Consider the following 12972-nt stretch of genomic DNA (forward strand, 5'->3'; position numbering starts at 1 on the left):
TCACATGTTTCTGGTACGCACTTGGGAAAACAAGGAAAGCATCAGTAACTGCAACAGGATAGGCTTATCCAAAAGCTCTGAATTACGTCTGCCGTGCCCAAATGGTTTAGGTACATGTAGGGAAGAAACAAAAAGTGTAAATGAACTCTTAATTTTTACATTTTTGCAACAAATCTGGGCTTGGAAGCCAGAAGGTAATAGCAACCCAGATAACAGAAATGTCCTCGAGAGGCCAACATGTCTAAATAAAACTAAAAACTTCTTGCCACAGGTGTAAGGTTTAAGTGATTTCCTTCCTTAGTTACAGTAAAAAAAAAAAACCCAGGGAGATAACTCTGCATTTCTGGAATCCTTTTATTGTATTTAGCATATTATCAGATTTGTGGGGAAAATACTCCAACAGCATGACATAAAATACCAGCTCTACTTAGAGCTTCCACCCACCACACGGTGGCTGCTGCTTGACTGAATGCGTTTGTGCGTTAGGTGACTTGGGCTTTGGGGGAATGGGTGGAATTTAGGTGAACCAAAGCTGCATTCATATGGCTGTTTAGCTTAGCAGGACACAGGAGGCTCCAGCCACTGAGCAAACTTTAAAATTGAAAAGGAATACACACTAACAAGCTTTTAGCTTCTTCAAGATGAGTCAGTTGGTGGAGCATCAGCTTTTTGGATTACCTTCTTACATACAGATGTCTGAACTCTGCTTATGTTCTGTTTCAAGCACCAAAACCAGCTCTCTAAAGTTAATGTCAAAGTCTACAATTAGGAAGCTGATTTCCCTCAGCTCCTCTTGTAGAAGAGAGACAGACAGACGCCTTCAGAAAGTAATTTTGATCTTAAGAAAGTCTACTTAATTACCATCCAGATACAGCAAAAAAGAAAATACCACAAACTTTAGCTTTGCAATTTATTAATTAAGAAGAAACGTATAAATGTGACCATAAAATGGGATAAAAATATTTTAACATTTTGAAGAAAAACAAAAAAGGTAAGTCTGACAAAAATCACCTAATAATTGGGAAGGAACTTTCATTTCCCATCCTTCAACATGCCATATAAAACAGTACCCTAAAGCAGCAAGAATAAGTACTGGATTCAATTATGCTTCAGTATCTTATCATTCTTTAGCCTATTCAAAGCAGTAAATGCCTGTGTCTTCCAGGTAGTGAAGTGCATATTCCTTAGTATAGGGACAAATCCAGCTAAAGAAGGGAAAGAATGAAAGAAGAAAGAAAAAAACCAAAACCAAACCAACCAACCAAAAAAAAAAAAACAAAAACAAAACCCCTCCAGCTGCTTAGTCTTCAGTGAAGTATGCCTCCAGTCCCTCCAGTTCTGCATCAGTTGTTGTATTTGAAGAGGTGGGAGTAGAATTCGAATTCATGCTTTCCTGATTATTACTTTTTTGTTGAGAATTTCCTGAATTACTTAGTTCCTTCTTCGGTTCTCTACCACCACTTAATAGCCTTTGACTCTCTGTAAAATATTGATTAGGATGATTCAAAGAAAAGCCAATGTCATCAACCTGCACATAAAAGGAAAGGAACACTGAGTTATTATATTTATTTCAAAGGTCATAGTTTTCACATTCAAGAATAAATTAATTAGCAGTGTAATAAGTTCTGATTTTGTAGAGGAAAAAGGCATCAGCTTGTAAATACTACCCCAGTAAATATTAGCATGACACAGATTTACTTTAATCACAAAATTTCTTCCTTCATGCTATAAATAAAACAACTGCTTTGGAATACTCAAACAATATTTCACACTCTCTTTGCTGTAGTAAAGAAAAATAACACCCCAAAATATATAAAACAATATAAGTAGAATGGCACACCTTTCCAGATATAGACAATGAAACCTACACATTAAAACAGTATTTCCATACCCAAAAGAGGGACTGAGGCAAGTCTAGAGTGCAAATGGCAGTAGGGAATACTACTAAAAGTTGTAACAACTGCACAATGTAAATCTGGATCTTAAGTACCAGTGTGAAACTGTGAATGGAAATGGGTAGCTTCACCTCCTTCCCTGTTTTCTCCAGTAGCCACAAATGCAGTGTTTATCAGGAAGCAGGCTAAGTCAGAAGCCCAACAGATTAAGTTTATCTCTGCTCCATCAGTGCCAACATCATTATCCTGAAACTAGATGCACATCCAACACCAAAGCACATCTAGTCTTCAATGGTAAAGAATATAGAAACCTAGCATAAATTGCAGAATATTTTTATTGCTCCTTTCTACTTAGCAGGCGCATTCGTTCAGATCTTTAATTATTTGATGAATGAACATGCAATTGCTGCTCATCAAATATTTCAAATCGACAAAGCTTTCAAAGTAAGCTGTTCTGGTGTATTCACCCCAAACCTCAGTTACAACCTTTGTGTCTCTTTTCAGGGCGCTCAGAAGTTGGAAATGCTTACTTTAAAAGGTGCTTCCACCTCATATTGAGGCAATCTGCACCTTTTATCTGCCTGTCAGTTCACGTGAATACTAAGAACATTTTAAGAAAAATAAAAAACATTGGAAAACTTCCCAAATCTGGGACACGAGAAACCAAGGAAGACTAAGAGTTGCATACTGGTAATTTTCTGCTCCCACTATCTTCCCTTTCTGCCATAAGGGTGAGGCCAATTCCAGCATAACAGGCAACTCTGCACACATACAGCGCCTCAGGAGGGCATATACTGCGACTGATTTAATTTGCCAAAAAACATCAGTTTAAATTTCAGCCACTTGTGAAAAATCATAAAGCAGAGGATCAATGTGTGCTCTAAATGGAACCCTGATTAAATGCATTACCACTGCCCAGCTTAGCTCCATCAGAATACGGCGACACGTCTAACAAAGTGTAATTCAGACACAAAGAAGACATTAGCAACTGTAGTAAGTGACCTTGCTTGAAACATCTTAAAAATAAGTGACAGGCCTAGCACACTAATTTGGTACTCAAAATAAAAGGCACAAAGAGAGAAAAAAAAAAAGGGGGGGGAAGAAACTCAAAGCCACCACTGAATTTCATTTCAGTCTTATCTGGACGAGTTTCATCCAGTCAGCTTTCATCCGTGCTCCAATTTCCATTATGTGAGAACTAAATTACTTCTTTACACCAAAAAGGCTTAAAAAGAAGTGATACAGTGAAAAGCTGCCTTTCCTAGAAGCAGTTTTTAATTAGTTCTAGGGTTTTTAACCTTAAAAATCTCAGTTTCTTCAGACTAATTTAAGATTCACTTTGTAACTCTTTTGTTCTAAACTCCTCTCTCCCCAACAAATTGGAATAAGCTGTAGAAGCAGTTCATTGTATGAATCGAGCCTACAACCACGTTTTCAGCAGTGATCGATGGTAAATTTGGCTAAAAGCTATTTACAGGTTGCTAGTTAAAATCACAGTACGATTCCACGCACCATTTCTCCTTTTGGAACTTGAATGCTACTAAAATAAAGTTCTACTGGATGAAGCTTAGATAACTGTTTTAATAAAAAGAATTCTGCCCATTCATACTCTCGCCTTTTTTTGAGAGCCTAAAGAGATAAAGGGGAAGTTTTGTTCATAATTCTCATCTTCGTTTGCGATATTCTGTTCTGTGTAATGTTCAACAAGGGTCAGTGAGCATTCCTCTGAATAAAAATATTCTGCTCTGGCTGGAAATACACAAGAAATTTGACTATAAACATGGAGGTGATACACAAATTTCCTGGCTTTCTTATGTTAGACTGCTCATCTTACTTTACTTAAGATTTAAAATGTTTTTAGGTAATATAGATCAAGGCACATCAATTTTAAAAGCTTCACCAACTTACAGTTAAGTTACCTGAAACTTACTACTAGAAAAGGAGAAACTACATTTCTCTAAGAGCTTTATCCATTCACACTTGTAAACCCATCTGGAATCCACTATGCCCAAAGAAAAAAGTATTTTCTGTGCAGTCAAAAATTTAAGCTTATAACATGTATTGACCCAAGTGAAAAGGCTTGTCACTTCAGACAGAACTGTTTATTCCATCTAGTAGGTGATGCTAGCACAATACTTTTTTTTTTTGGATTCAACACATTTTGCACATACTGGCTATCATACAAACTAGTTTTGTATTTCTACTATAGCAAATATTGTTTTGAAAAACATGAGCCAATCATTTTGTAGCTGTAGTATCTTTGGGTTTTAACTAAGAACTTTTAAAATGATAGCTGATAATGCTACAGCTGATATTACAGAAAAACTATATGGAGCTACAGTAAATTACATCAATTAATCACATCCTTAAAAAAAAAAGTCCAGTGTTCTTGCTATTTGCTCACAAAGAACTAAGAAAAATGAGTTTTGCATATAATTTTAAATAAACTATTCAGAAGTAATTCTTCTGTACCAGAAAGTTTCCTATGTGTAAGATTTCGTTTACTTCTTAAAAATACACAAGGATTGTAAAATATCAGTACTCAAGAATAAAATGTTTAGAGATAAATATTAAAATATAAATAATCAGCTGTTACAGCTGTTACTAACAAGAACCTAATACAGCAATATCCACGTAAACAACGTTAACATTATCAGTTCCTTTGGAATATAGCTTAGTAACACAGGCCCTAGCCAGTTAGGCTTTCTTATTTAACCATAATGCTCAGGCTCTTATAACAGTGGATCTGTACACAACAGATTTTAAAGCACTAATTACTTCTACAGGCACACTGACACAAGAACATTTATTTAACCTACTAATAGTTCATAGCTGATATCATCAATCTCTTTTACTTGACTGCATATACATAGCCAAGATCTCCAAACTGTTTGGACTGGAAATATTTCTCTCTATTTTGAGTCACCATCCAATTCTACCAACTAAAGTAAAATAAAATCTTGCTGGTATTGTGACTGTGAAAGGCACTCCTCACTACTGTGACTATGTATTTTGGGTTATGGTTAAACTGATTATATTTTCATGGTGTCTCATTTCCACTTTACATAGGGTGCCTTCTGTCCTCACTTTAGTACAAAACAAAAACTTACCTGAAAGGGATAATGAACATGAAATAGCTTACTATGAACTCAAGTACAAATATGAGAACTTCTAAAAGTTATGATGCTTTCTACATGGCTTAAAATCCAAATTTGACCATCAAGAAAGACACTTTTGTGTTTTCGTGTTGTTTGATTGAATGCTTATGCTAGTTACCATATAAACATGGTTTCTTCCTGATTTTTGTTAAAATATGATAATGTTTGAAAATACCCTACAGGCCATTCAGTCATACTTCTATCAAGTTAAAACACTTTCTTTTCTCCACATATATAGGACAGTTTGTCTTGATCAAGTTACAGCGTTCTTATTTAGAAAATAACTTTTCCAGAAAGGAGTATCCCCTAATATCCTAGAACTTGGAAAATATGGTAGAACCATTTATGTGCTATACATTGCACTTTCCTTTCCCACAGTTATTGAAAGACTTGACAAATTGCATATGTGTACATTCCCTTAACACACTATCTCCTGCCTGAAGACAACGCACTGGACCGTATAAATGACGGTTGCTTTTGTTCTGTGGTTGTGAGACAGTGGAATGAAAGTTCGGGAGAGGTGTACCATTAATAAGCCCAGTCTACACAGAATAGGCAGAGAAGCAGCTTTTAGGTAACCTGTGCTATTCGAACCAGTAGCACTGAGGTGCAAAGACACACTCCCCATCCCCTACCCCAAAAAAACAGGCGTAAATATTCTCACCCTAGTCCAGCAGGATTTATTAGCACAGTTTTAGCATCAAGCACTAGACTACTGAAGCCAACAGCAAAGCTGCTGCCAGCATGAGCATAAGATGCAGTAGAAAATTGAGAGAGGATGATGGGGAGGAAATGCAAAGAGAGTCCTTAAGAAGACATAGCGTGCAACTAACTCTATGAATTTGGAAAAACATCATAATCTTAAACAAGTCTCCACTACAAAGTCATTTGTAGCAGATCTAACCCACATAGGCACTGTAACTTTCAATAATTATAGGTAACACTAACAACTCTGCCCAACACATATCAAACACTTTTTCAGTAAAATTTTTACATAATTAAAGCTGAAATTCTCCATGTGAGCCAGTTCATTATTTATAGGAAAATTTTACTTAAGATTGTTCACCTGTTTGAAGAAACAGCAACAATCAATGTTATGCTGACTGATACTTCAGAAATTTCCTTCACTGAAAAGCTCTGCTAGTGATATACAAGAAAGTAAGGGTTTGATTGTCTGATCAGATGTCATCAGCTTCAGAGACACATCTTTTGACCACTCCATAGGGAAAAAAAAAAAAAACTAAAGCATATAGTTGTAGGACAGAAAAATCATTCCGAGCAGGCTGGTAACAAGTTTAGTAGCTAAATTCTCTAAAAAAATTGCCCTTATAAGCATGTTTCATTCAAACCACATAAAGTGCCCTTCTGTGCATTCTGCTTTCTCTCACTGAAGTAAGAGATTTATCAACAGCGAAGCAGAAAGATGACTCAGTGCAAGCAGCAGAGACAGGTATTTATATTAAAAAAAGACTGGAAAAATCCTTTTCTGGAATTTGCCATAGAAGAATGGAAAGGCAGCTTTCCTAAAACACAACAGATCTTCAGCGGTGTGCAGATTTATCTTTTGGTAAATGTTGACCTTGGGGTCTATAGACATCTTGGAAAAATTTTATTTCTACTGACGTAGCCTTACGTAGGGCATGTTATCTAAATTTCAAATTTTATTTAATTTTTAATTTCTTCTTTTATCATTTTCTAAGACTGTAAGACAAAGTGTTCCTCTCAAATTACAGCTGCAAAGACAACATGGATATAGGTTCAGAGTATACCTTTACTATACATTCACACATATGATTGCTGGACATTTAGGGAGACAAATACGTCCATTTAAATCAAATGTGAAAATCAGTGAGAGTAAAAAAGTCAATGGTAGTTGTCTCTAGGTGGGTCATCTAATCCTCATCCATATCTTTAGCAATGCTGTTTCATATTCTGATGTTTGAAATGGATGCTTCAATTGTTTGAGTTGTGGAGAGAATGAAGGTGTAAGATGAGCTGCACTCCACTTTTTTCTTGATAACAAAGAATCTAGATCCAATGCAAAAACTGGTTCTTTGAATCAAGAAATCACACAGGAGATGGACTGCAGCCGTTCACTATTTTATAGTTTTGTGGAGGATCTTACTTTAGTATGTTACAGAAGCTTATGGTCAGGCAAACATGAAAGCTCTGAGAATGTTCATCTAGATTTAAAAGCTAATCACACAAGATCAAAGACATGAAAAAACATCAAGTGAAAATTAACAGTATTAACTATGTACATACTGGAAGATTAGAGTTTTAGTTAAACTTGTTAGACCCATTTTGTTTACTTTTTAAAGATATATCTCAAAATACCAATGCATAAAGGGTTAAAAACCACAATTTGTTTAAAAATAGGATATTGAAAAACATGAATGGCTTGAAATAGACAGAATTCAACAATATTGACATTTTCAGGAAGAACGCATAATGTTTTACCATATCTTGTAACCATCAAGGTATTAATAACATCAATACATAAATGCATATAATTACAAAAGAAGATTTGAAGTATATTTTATATTATTGCAATGAAAACTAACAAGGCAAGACAGCTAATGATGGACGTGAAAACTGCAAATAGTCTCTGGACTTCATACATGATTTCCAAGGCCTTCCTCAAGACAAAGACAGTGATAGTTCAACAAAAATGAGTAGCTACTTACGTCATGCGTCAACTCAAAGTACTTCTGACAGGCCAGCTGGTAATGCATGCCCTTCACCAATTCCAGGATCTATACAGAGAGAGAAAACCAAAATGGATTCAGAAGCAGCACACCTACATCTCATTGATACCTACCTTGACAAGGTATTTCACAATAGTATTGTATATACATCACAGAACTTTGCAGCACAAGACATCTTTGACATCTCTGTATCCTGCTAATAACTGACAACATTTAGACACACTATGGTTCTTTAAAAATAACCTGGCTACATTAAAAACAAGATAAAACCACAAGAAGATACGTCAGGTCCTTAAAATGTAATTTCAATACTCTTAACTTCAAGAGTAAGTTGGATCTATATTTTGGTAATATAATAGTGACAGTTATTGTCAAACTATCATATTGCAACATCTCTTCCATAATTGCAGACATAAATCTAGTAATTCAAGTGGTTGAAGCATGAAGCAATCAAGTACACAATTTGTATTTTTATTTTCTACATTACTAGTACATGTAGATGCAAAAAAAAAATACTACTGTGCTCCCATCAAGAAAATGTAATGCAAATCCGTTAGACAAGTATCTGTGAGAGGGGAATGCTTTTACCTTCAATCAGATTTGTCCCTTTTGAAATGAAGTTATTTCTAGACGAGCTCGGCAGAATATGTGAGTGAATAGCCTCTTTTCAACACCTATTAGGAAAATCATCCCATCTTTTGTAAATATAATTTGCTTCCCAACTCTACTTCAGGTAATCTCTTCCGTGCTGTATAAAGTCCCGTTCTTATCACCAGCATGCAATGCTGGTTGAAATTTTTTAAAGTTTCTTCACTTCCTTCCTCCTTTACATAATCAAAATGTATGTTCTCTCTGCTTATCAAACAGAGAAAATTGCTGGAATTAAGAGATAGCCTCACAGTAGAAGGAAAAACAGTTTTCAAGAAACGTTAATTTCAAGCCCCTTTCCCAAAGTTGACCTTTATGTCAAACACAGCAATACGCTCCAGCTTAAGTCCCTGCTGTACTCATTATTGGATGCTGCCTTGTATTTATTGACAGATGTATAAATAAATTACATTTGCTGAATGGGTAAAACCAGCAATACTTTGCCAGGAAAGTACTTAGCTGCATTCTTTCTAATAGCCCAACTGATTATTTTTCTATCCCTCTCGCCACCTCCCGTTAAATCTTCTGTAAAAGACCAAGGCCAAGGCCAACTAGGCAATCAAGTCTGAAATCTGACACTATCTCTGTGAGTGGTTTGGTTTGGTTTTGTTTTGGTTTACCTCCTCTTTCCTTTGAAATTGACTGAAAAAAATAGTGTCATGTTAAGGAGATAAGGATTGAAGAAAACTCATTTATTCTCAACACTTCAATTACATATTGCCTTATGTTTTCCTCTTTTTGTTCTTTACTATAAAAGTTACACCATGTAAAAGACCTACCTCTATTTTTAAGTGCTAACCACATTGTATGCATATACTTTTTTTAAAAGTATATTTCACATAATTTGAAGTAATGATCAGAAGACCTATATACCTGTTGGTTAGTTTAAAGAAAAACTTGCAATGTTCTTTAGCAGTCAAGACTTCTCTAACCTGAATTTTCCAGCTGAAATAAGTCAACTAATTTAAACTATTTCATAAATACTTTAGGTTTTCTCCAAATTAATCTGCATTTAATCAAGATTACATCTAAGATAAATTATATAAATAAAAAGTTCTCTACGTTCAGGTATAAACATACTTTAAGTCTCAGAACTTTAAATAAGCAAACAAAAACTTAAGTATGGACAAATTCTGAGTATAAACTCCAAAAGTTTGAAAGCATCAAGGTCCTCTTGTAATTTAAGAGAACTTTTTGAAAAAGCTGATCTGTTAAAAGGCTAGTCATTCTCACTCTGAGGTTTGTTTAACTTTCCAATCACAGACCACAAAGTTATAGATGCTTTTTGTATCAATGATGCCATTATTCAACTATCCTGAAAAGCGTAGAAGACAAGGATTATCAAAACTAGCTTTTGATTTACTAACTCACAGTGACTCACAGGATGAGAGGTCAAGCTGCTGTTGTCTTCTCTGACAGTTCAGTAGAAAAATGGTAACTTCAGGAGACAGATACCAGAAGAGGGATTGCTGACCAACACAGCACAGATGATGACAGAATAAAGGGGCACTTATAAATAAATTCCAGTTTTGTAAGAGAGGTTATTCTGAGCAAACTATTCTGAAACCAAGCCCATTTAAGCCCTTGACCCATCCATAAGGTGGAGAAGAGGACTTCATTGAATCAGTACTGCTGAGATATGAAAGCTATAATGCTCCTGAAGGACTTTAAATTCTTAAAAGAGCAACCATGTTATTTTGCAGCAGCTTGATCTTTATTGCCACGCTACAATGCAGTTTCACCAAGGAACTACTGTCCTACTCCCTCTAGACTCCTCCTCAGATCTCTCAGAGGCTGCTGTTAGGTCACCACACAGATTTTTCTGCTGTGCCACTATGCAGACATGTGTCTTGGAGAACAGCTGTTAGAGGAACCTCTACCAGCATTCTCCAGTGAAATTTGGTAACGAGGTCTTCATTGCGCTCCTTTTCCCTGACATTGATAGAGTGCTCCATAGAACAGAACGCTCACCAGAACAGACCAGAGACTTCCATCTAGTTTGTTAAATTTATTAATGTACATGATTGCACTGGTATTCATCATCTTACTCCTGCTCCTTTACGCTCTCCACCACAACACCTCCCCAACTTTGACCACTTGGGCAATTTCAGCCAAATTTGACAGCTAGAGATGACAAAGCTATACAATTCCTACATGTTGATTACAAGCTGTGGTTGGGCAGAAAAAACAGAGCAACATTTGTGGCTCATTCAGGGAAAAGCAATTATAATTCAGCTCTACCCACTCTGAGAGGCGGCCAGAAGGCAGCCAAACCAGCACATACGTAACTTTGAACTGGTCACATCACAGGAGACCAGATTCACCTTCTGCACATATGATGAGGTTGAGGAATAAGGGGCAAATTAAACATATGCAAAAAAGAATAGGTTGAGAAGATTAACTGGCTTTAATAGGGAAGAAGTTGCTAAGAGAAGAAACAAAAAAAAGGTTAAAAATTGTGATCGAATGGAGCCCAGCTAGAAAGGAGTCCTCCGTGTGAAGAAAAACTAACAATCTTCTATTTAAATAAAACAGAATTATAATTCATAATAAGTGTTACCTTTCCTAATACGTTTGTGTGCATAATGAAAGCAAGCTTGCAGCTGTTTTTCACTAGTGTTACTCAGAAGCACACCTCAACTCACAACTACATTAATTCATAGCTGCATTCTTTTGCATATATATATATATATATAAAGACATTCACACTAAATTGCTTTATTTTGCAAGTAAAGGTACATATAATCAAGGACTCTCTTAGCTCTTATGTGCCTTTTCTTTCACTGCCATCTGCAACTTGCTTTTCTGATGTTGCTTTACTGACTACTAATGAAGTTAAGATGATGTTTGGCAGCTGTACACAGCCACCTGCGTTATAGATCCTTGGCATTGAAAGCTAAGATGTTGCATAGCAGGATAGTTTGGGCTCTGTAATTACCCACTGTTATTTTCACGTACTTAAAGTCGGTTTGTTTTATTTGAAAATTGCAGAATTACCTTACATTTTCAAAACGAAAATCTTTCTGCTATAGATTTAGTTAAGTTTGAATCATTTCTAACTTTATTTCGATGGTGACTAAAGATACAATTGGAGGCAACTGCTGGAACATTTCCGAACACATTCCAGTTTTCTTCTGTTTTCAAGTCATTTTGTGACCAGTCAGCATTAAGTCCTGGCCCAGGACTCCCCAGTGCCCTTTGCTTTCTGGTCAGTACAGGCATCTGTTGTTTTTGTAGCTTTTGGATATTTCCTTTATATTTTAAACTAATATTGAAGGTTTCATGTTTACAATGTATACATGTATAGTACAATTTTCTCAGATTTCAGCTCTGTTTTCCCCCAAGGACTCACTTACAGGCTAGAAAATCATTGTTACAGCTTTGCCAGAGCTCCTGTTCCTTTTACACTCTTTGACTTCGTCTGTAGTGAAGAGTTCTTGATTGCAGCGCTCAGCATTTTCCATGGTAATATTTAAGGCATCATAACAGATCAATTTCTCCCCTGTAATTTGCCTCACAACTGTCAAAAAACAAAACTCACTTGCATTCTAGTACACTTTATAAAGGTAAAAGGAAGAGGCAGTCATGATCCAGAAGAAGGTATTTTATTAATGTCTCTTAAAAATACCTACGTTTTTTGCTCCATTTTTATTGTGTAGGTTTTCTAGCCTGAAGTTCTTATTTTGTGTATGTCAGTAAGGAAATCATTAAATACTTAACAAAAGAATTAGTGAGTGTCTGAATAAAAACAGTATGTCAATATGTGCCTATATTTGCTGCAGCAATCCCTGGGCAACTTATTAAATGATGACAGACATTAATTTAAACTGATTTAATCATTTTAAAAAGAAACAACTCTAATGCCAGCTGGTTTTGTTTGCTTGGTTGTGGGCTATTTTTCAAAGGTTTATACAGTCTACAGCTAAAAGTCAATGGTGTGAATGTTAAAGGCAAGAGAGGTTAATACATCTGGGTATTCCACTTCCCTGATTTCACATAGTTTTAAAATAGCACTATAAAAATGTACATTTTACGATAGCCAAATTTTTTGGCTATTTCTCAGTGACACATTTTCATTTGCCCAGCAAATCCTGCATGAGTTTACAGCCACCTATTCTAAAAGGCAGTCATGCCTGGTTTAAGATGTGACAGATAACCCACACTGCTCTGTTGCAAGGAAATGCTCAGTCAAAGTCTGGAATGTTATCAAGTATGAAAAGCAAACATTTGAAATACTTTAAAATAAAAGAAGTTACAAAATAAATAAAATTCAAGTACTTGCTTCATGTACATTCTAAGTTTGCAACATAACAGTTTCAAGAACAAGGAGCTGAAACATTTTTATTTCATATGCTCATTCTTTGTGTTCCTGTTTTCTCATCCTGAACTGTTTAATCTCTTTAACATTTTTTATGTGCTTCTTTTTTCCTTCTTTCTCTTCTAAATAAGAATTTCATAAGTAGTTTAATGCACCATAAATTGAAGCTGTTGAAGTGTGAAGACACAGCCCCTAATTCTGTCCACCCATTCCTGCCCTGTGAGAATGAACCTCATTCTTCTTCA

General features: G+C 35.6%; 1 protein-coding gene across 1 annotated transcript in view; it reads right to left on the reverse strand.

The window, feature by feature from the left end:
• Positions 1-1300: 1300 nt before the first annotated feature.
• Positions 1301-12972, reverse strand: part of PRIM2 (DNA primase subunit 2) — a 118245-nt gene continuing 106573 nt past the window's right edge. Inside the window, exons 12-13 of the mRNA XM_086608308.1 lie at positions 7741-7809; positions 1301-1528 (exon numbers count right to left, since the gene is read on the reverse strand). Coding sequence (XP_086464434.1) covers positions 1301-1528; positions 7741-7809 — 297 coding nt within the window. The remainder of the gene's footprint in view (positions 1529-7740; positions 7810-12972) is intronic.

Source organism: Tauraco erythrolophus, chromosome 2, assembly GCF_009769465.1.
Source record: "Tauraco erythrolophus isolate bTauEry1 chromosome 2, bTauEry1.pri, whole genome shotgun sequence".
Classification (NCBI taxonomy): Eukaryota; Metazoa; Chordata; class Aves; order Musophagiformes; family Musophagidae; genus Tauraco; species Tauraco erythrolophus.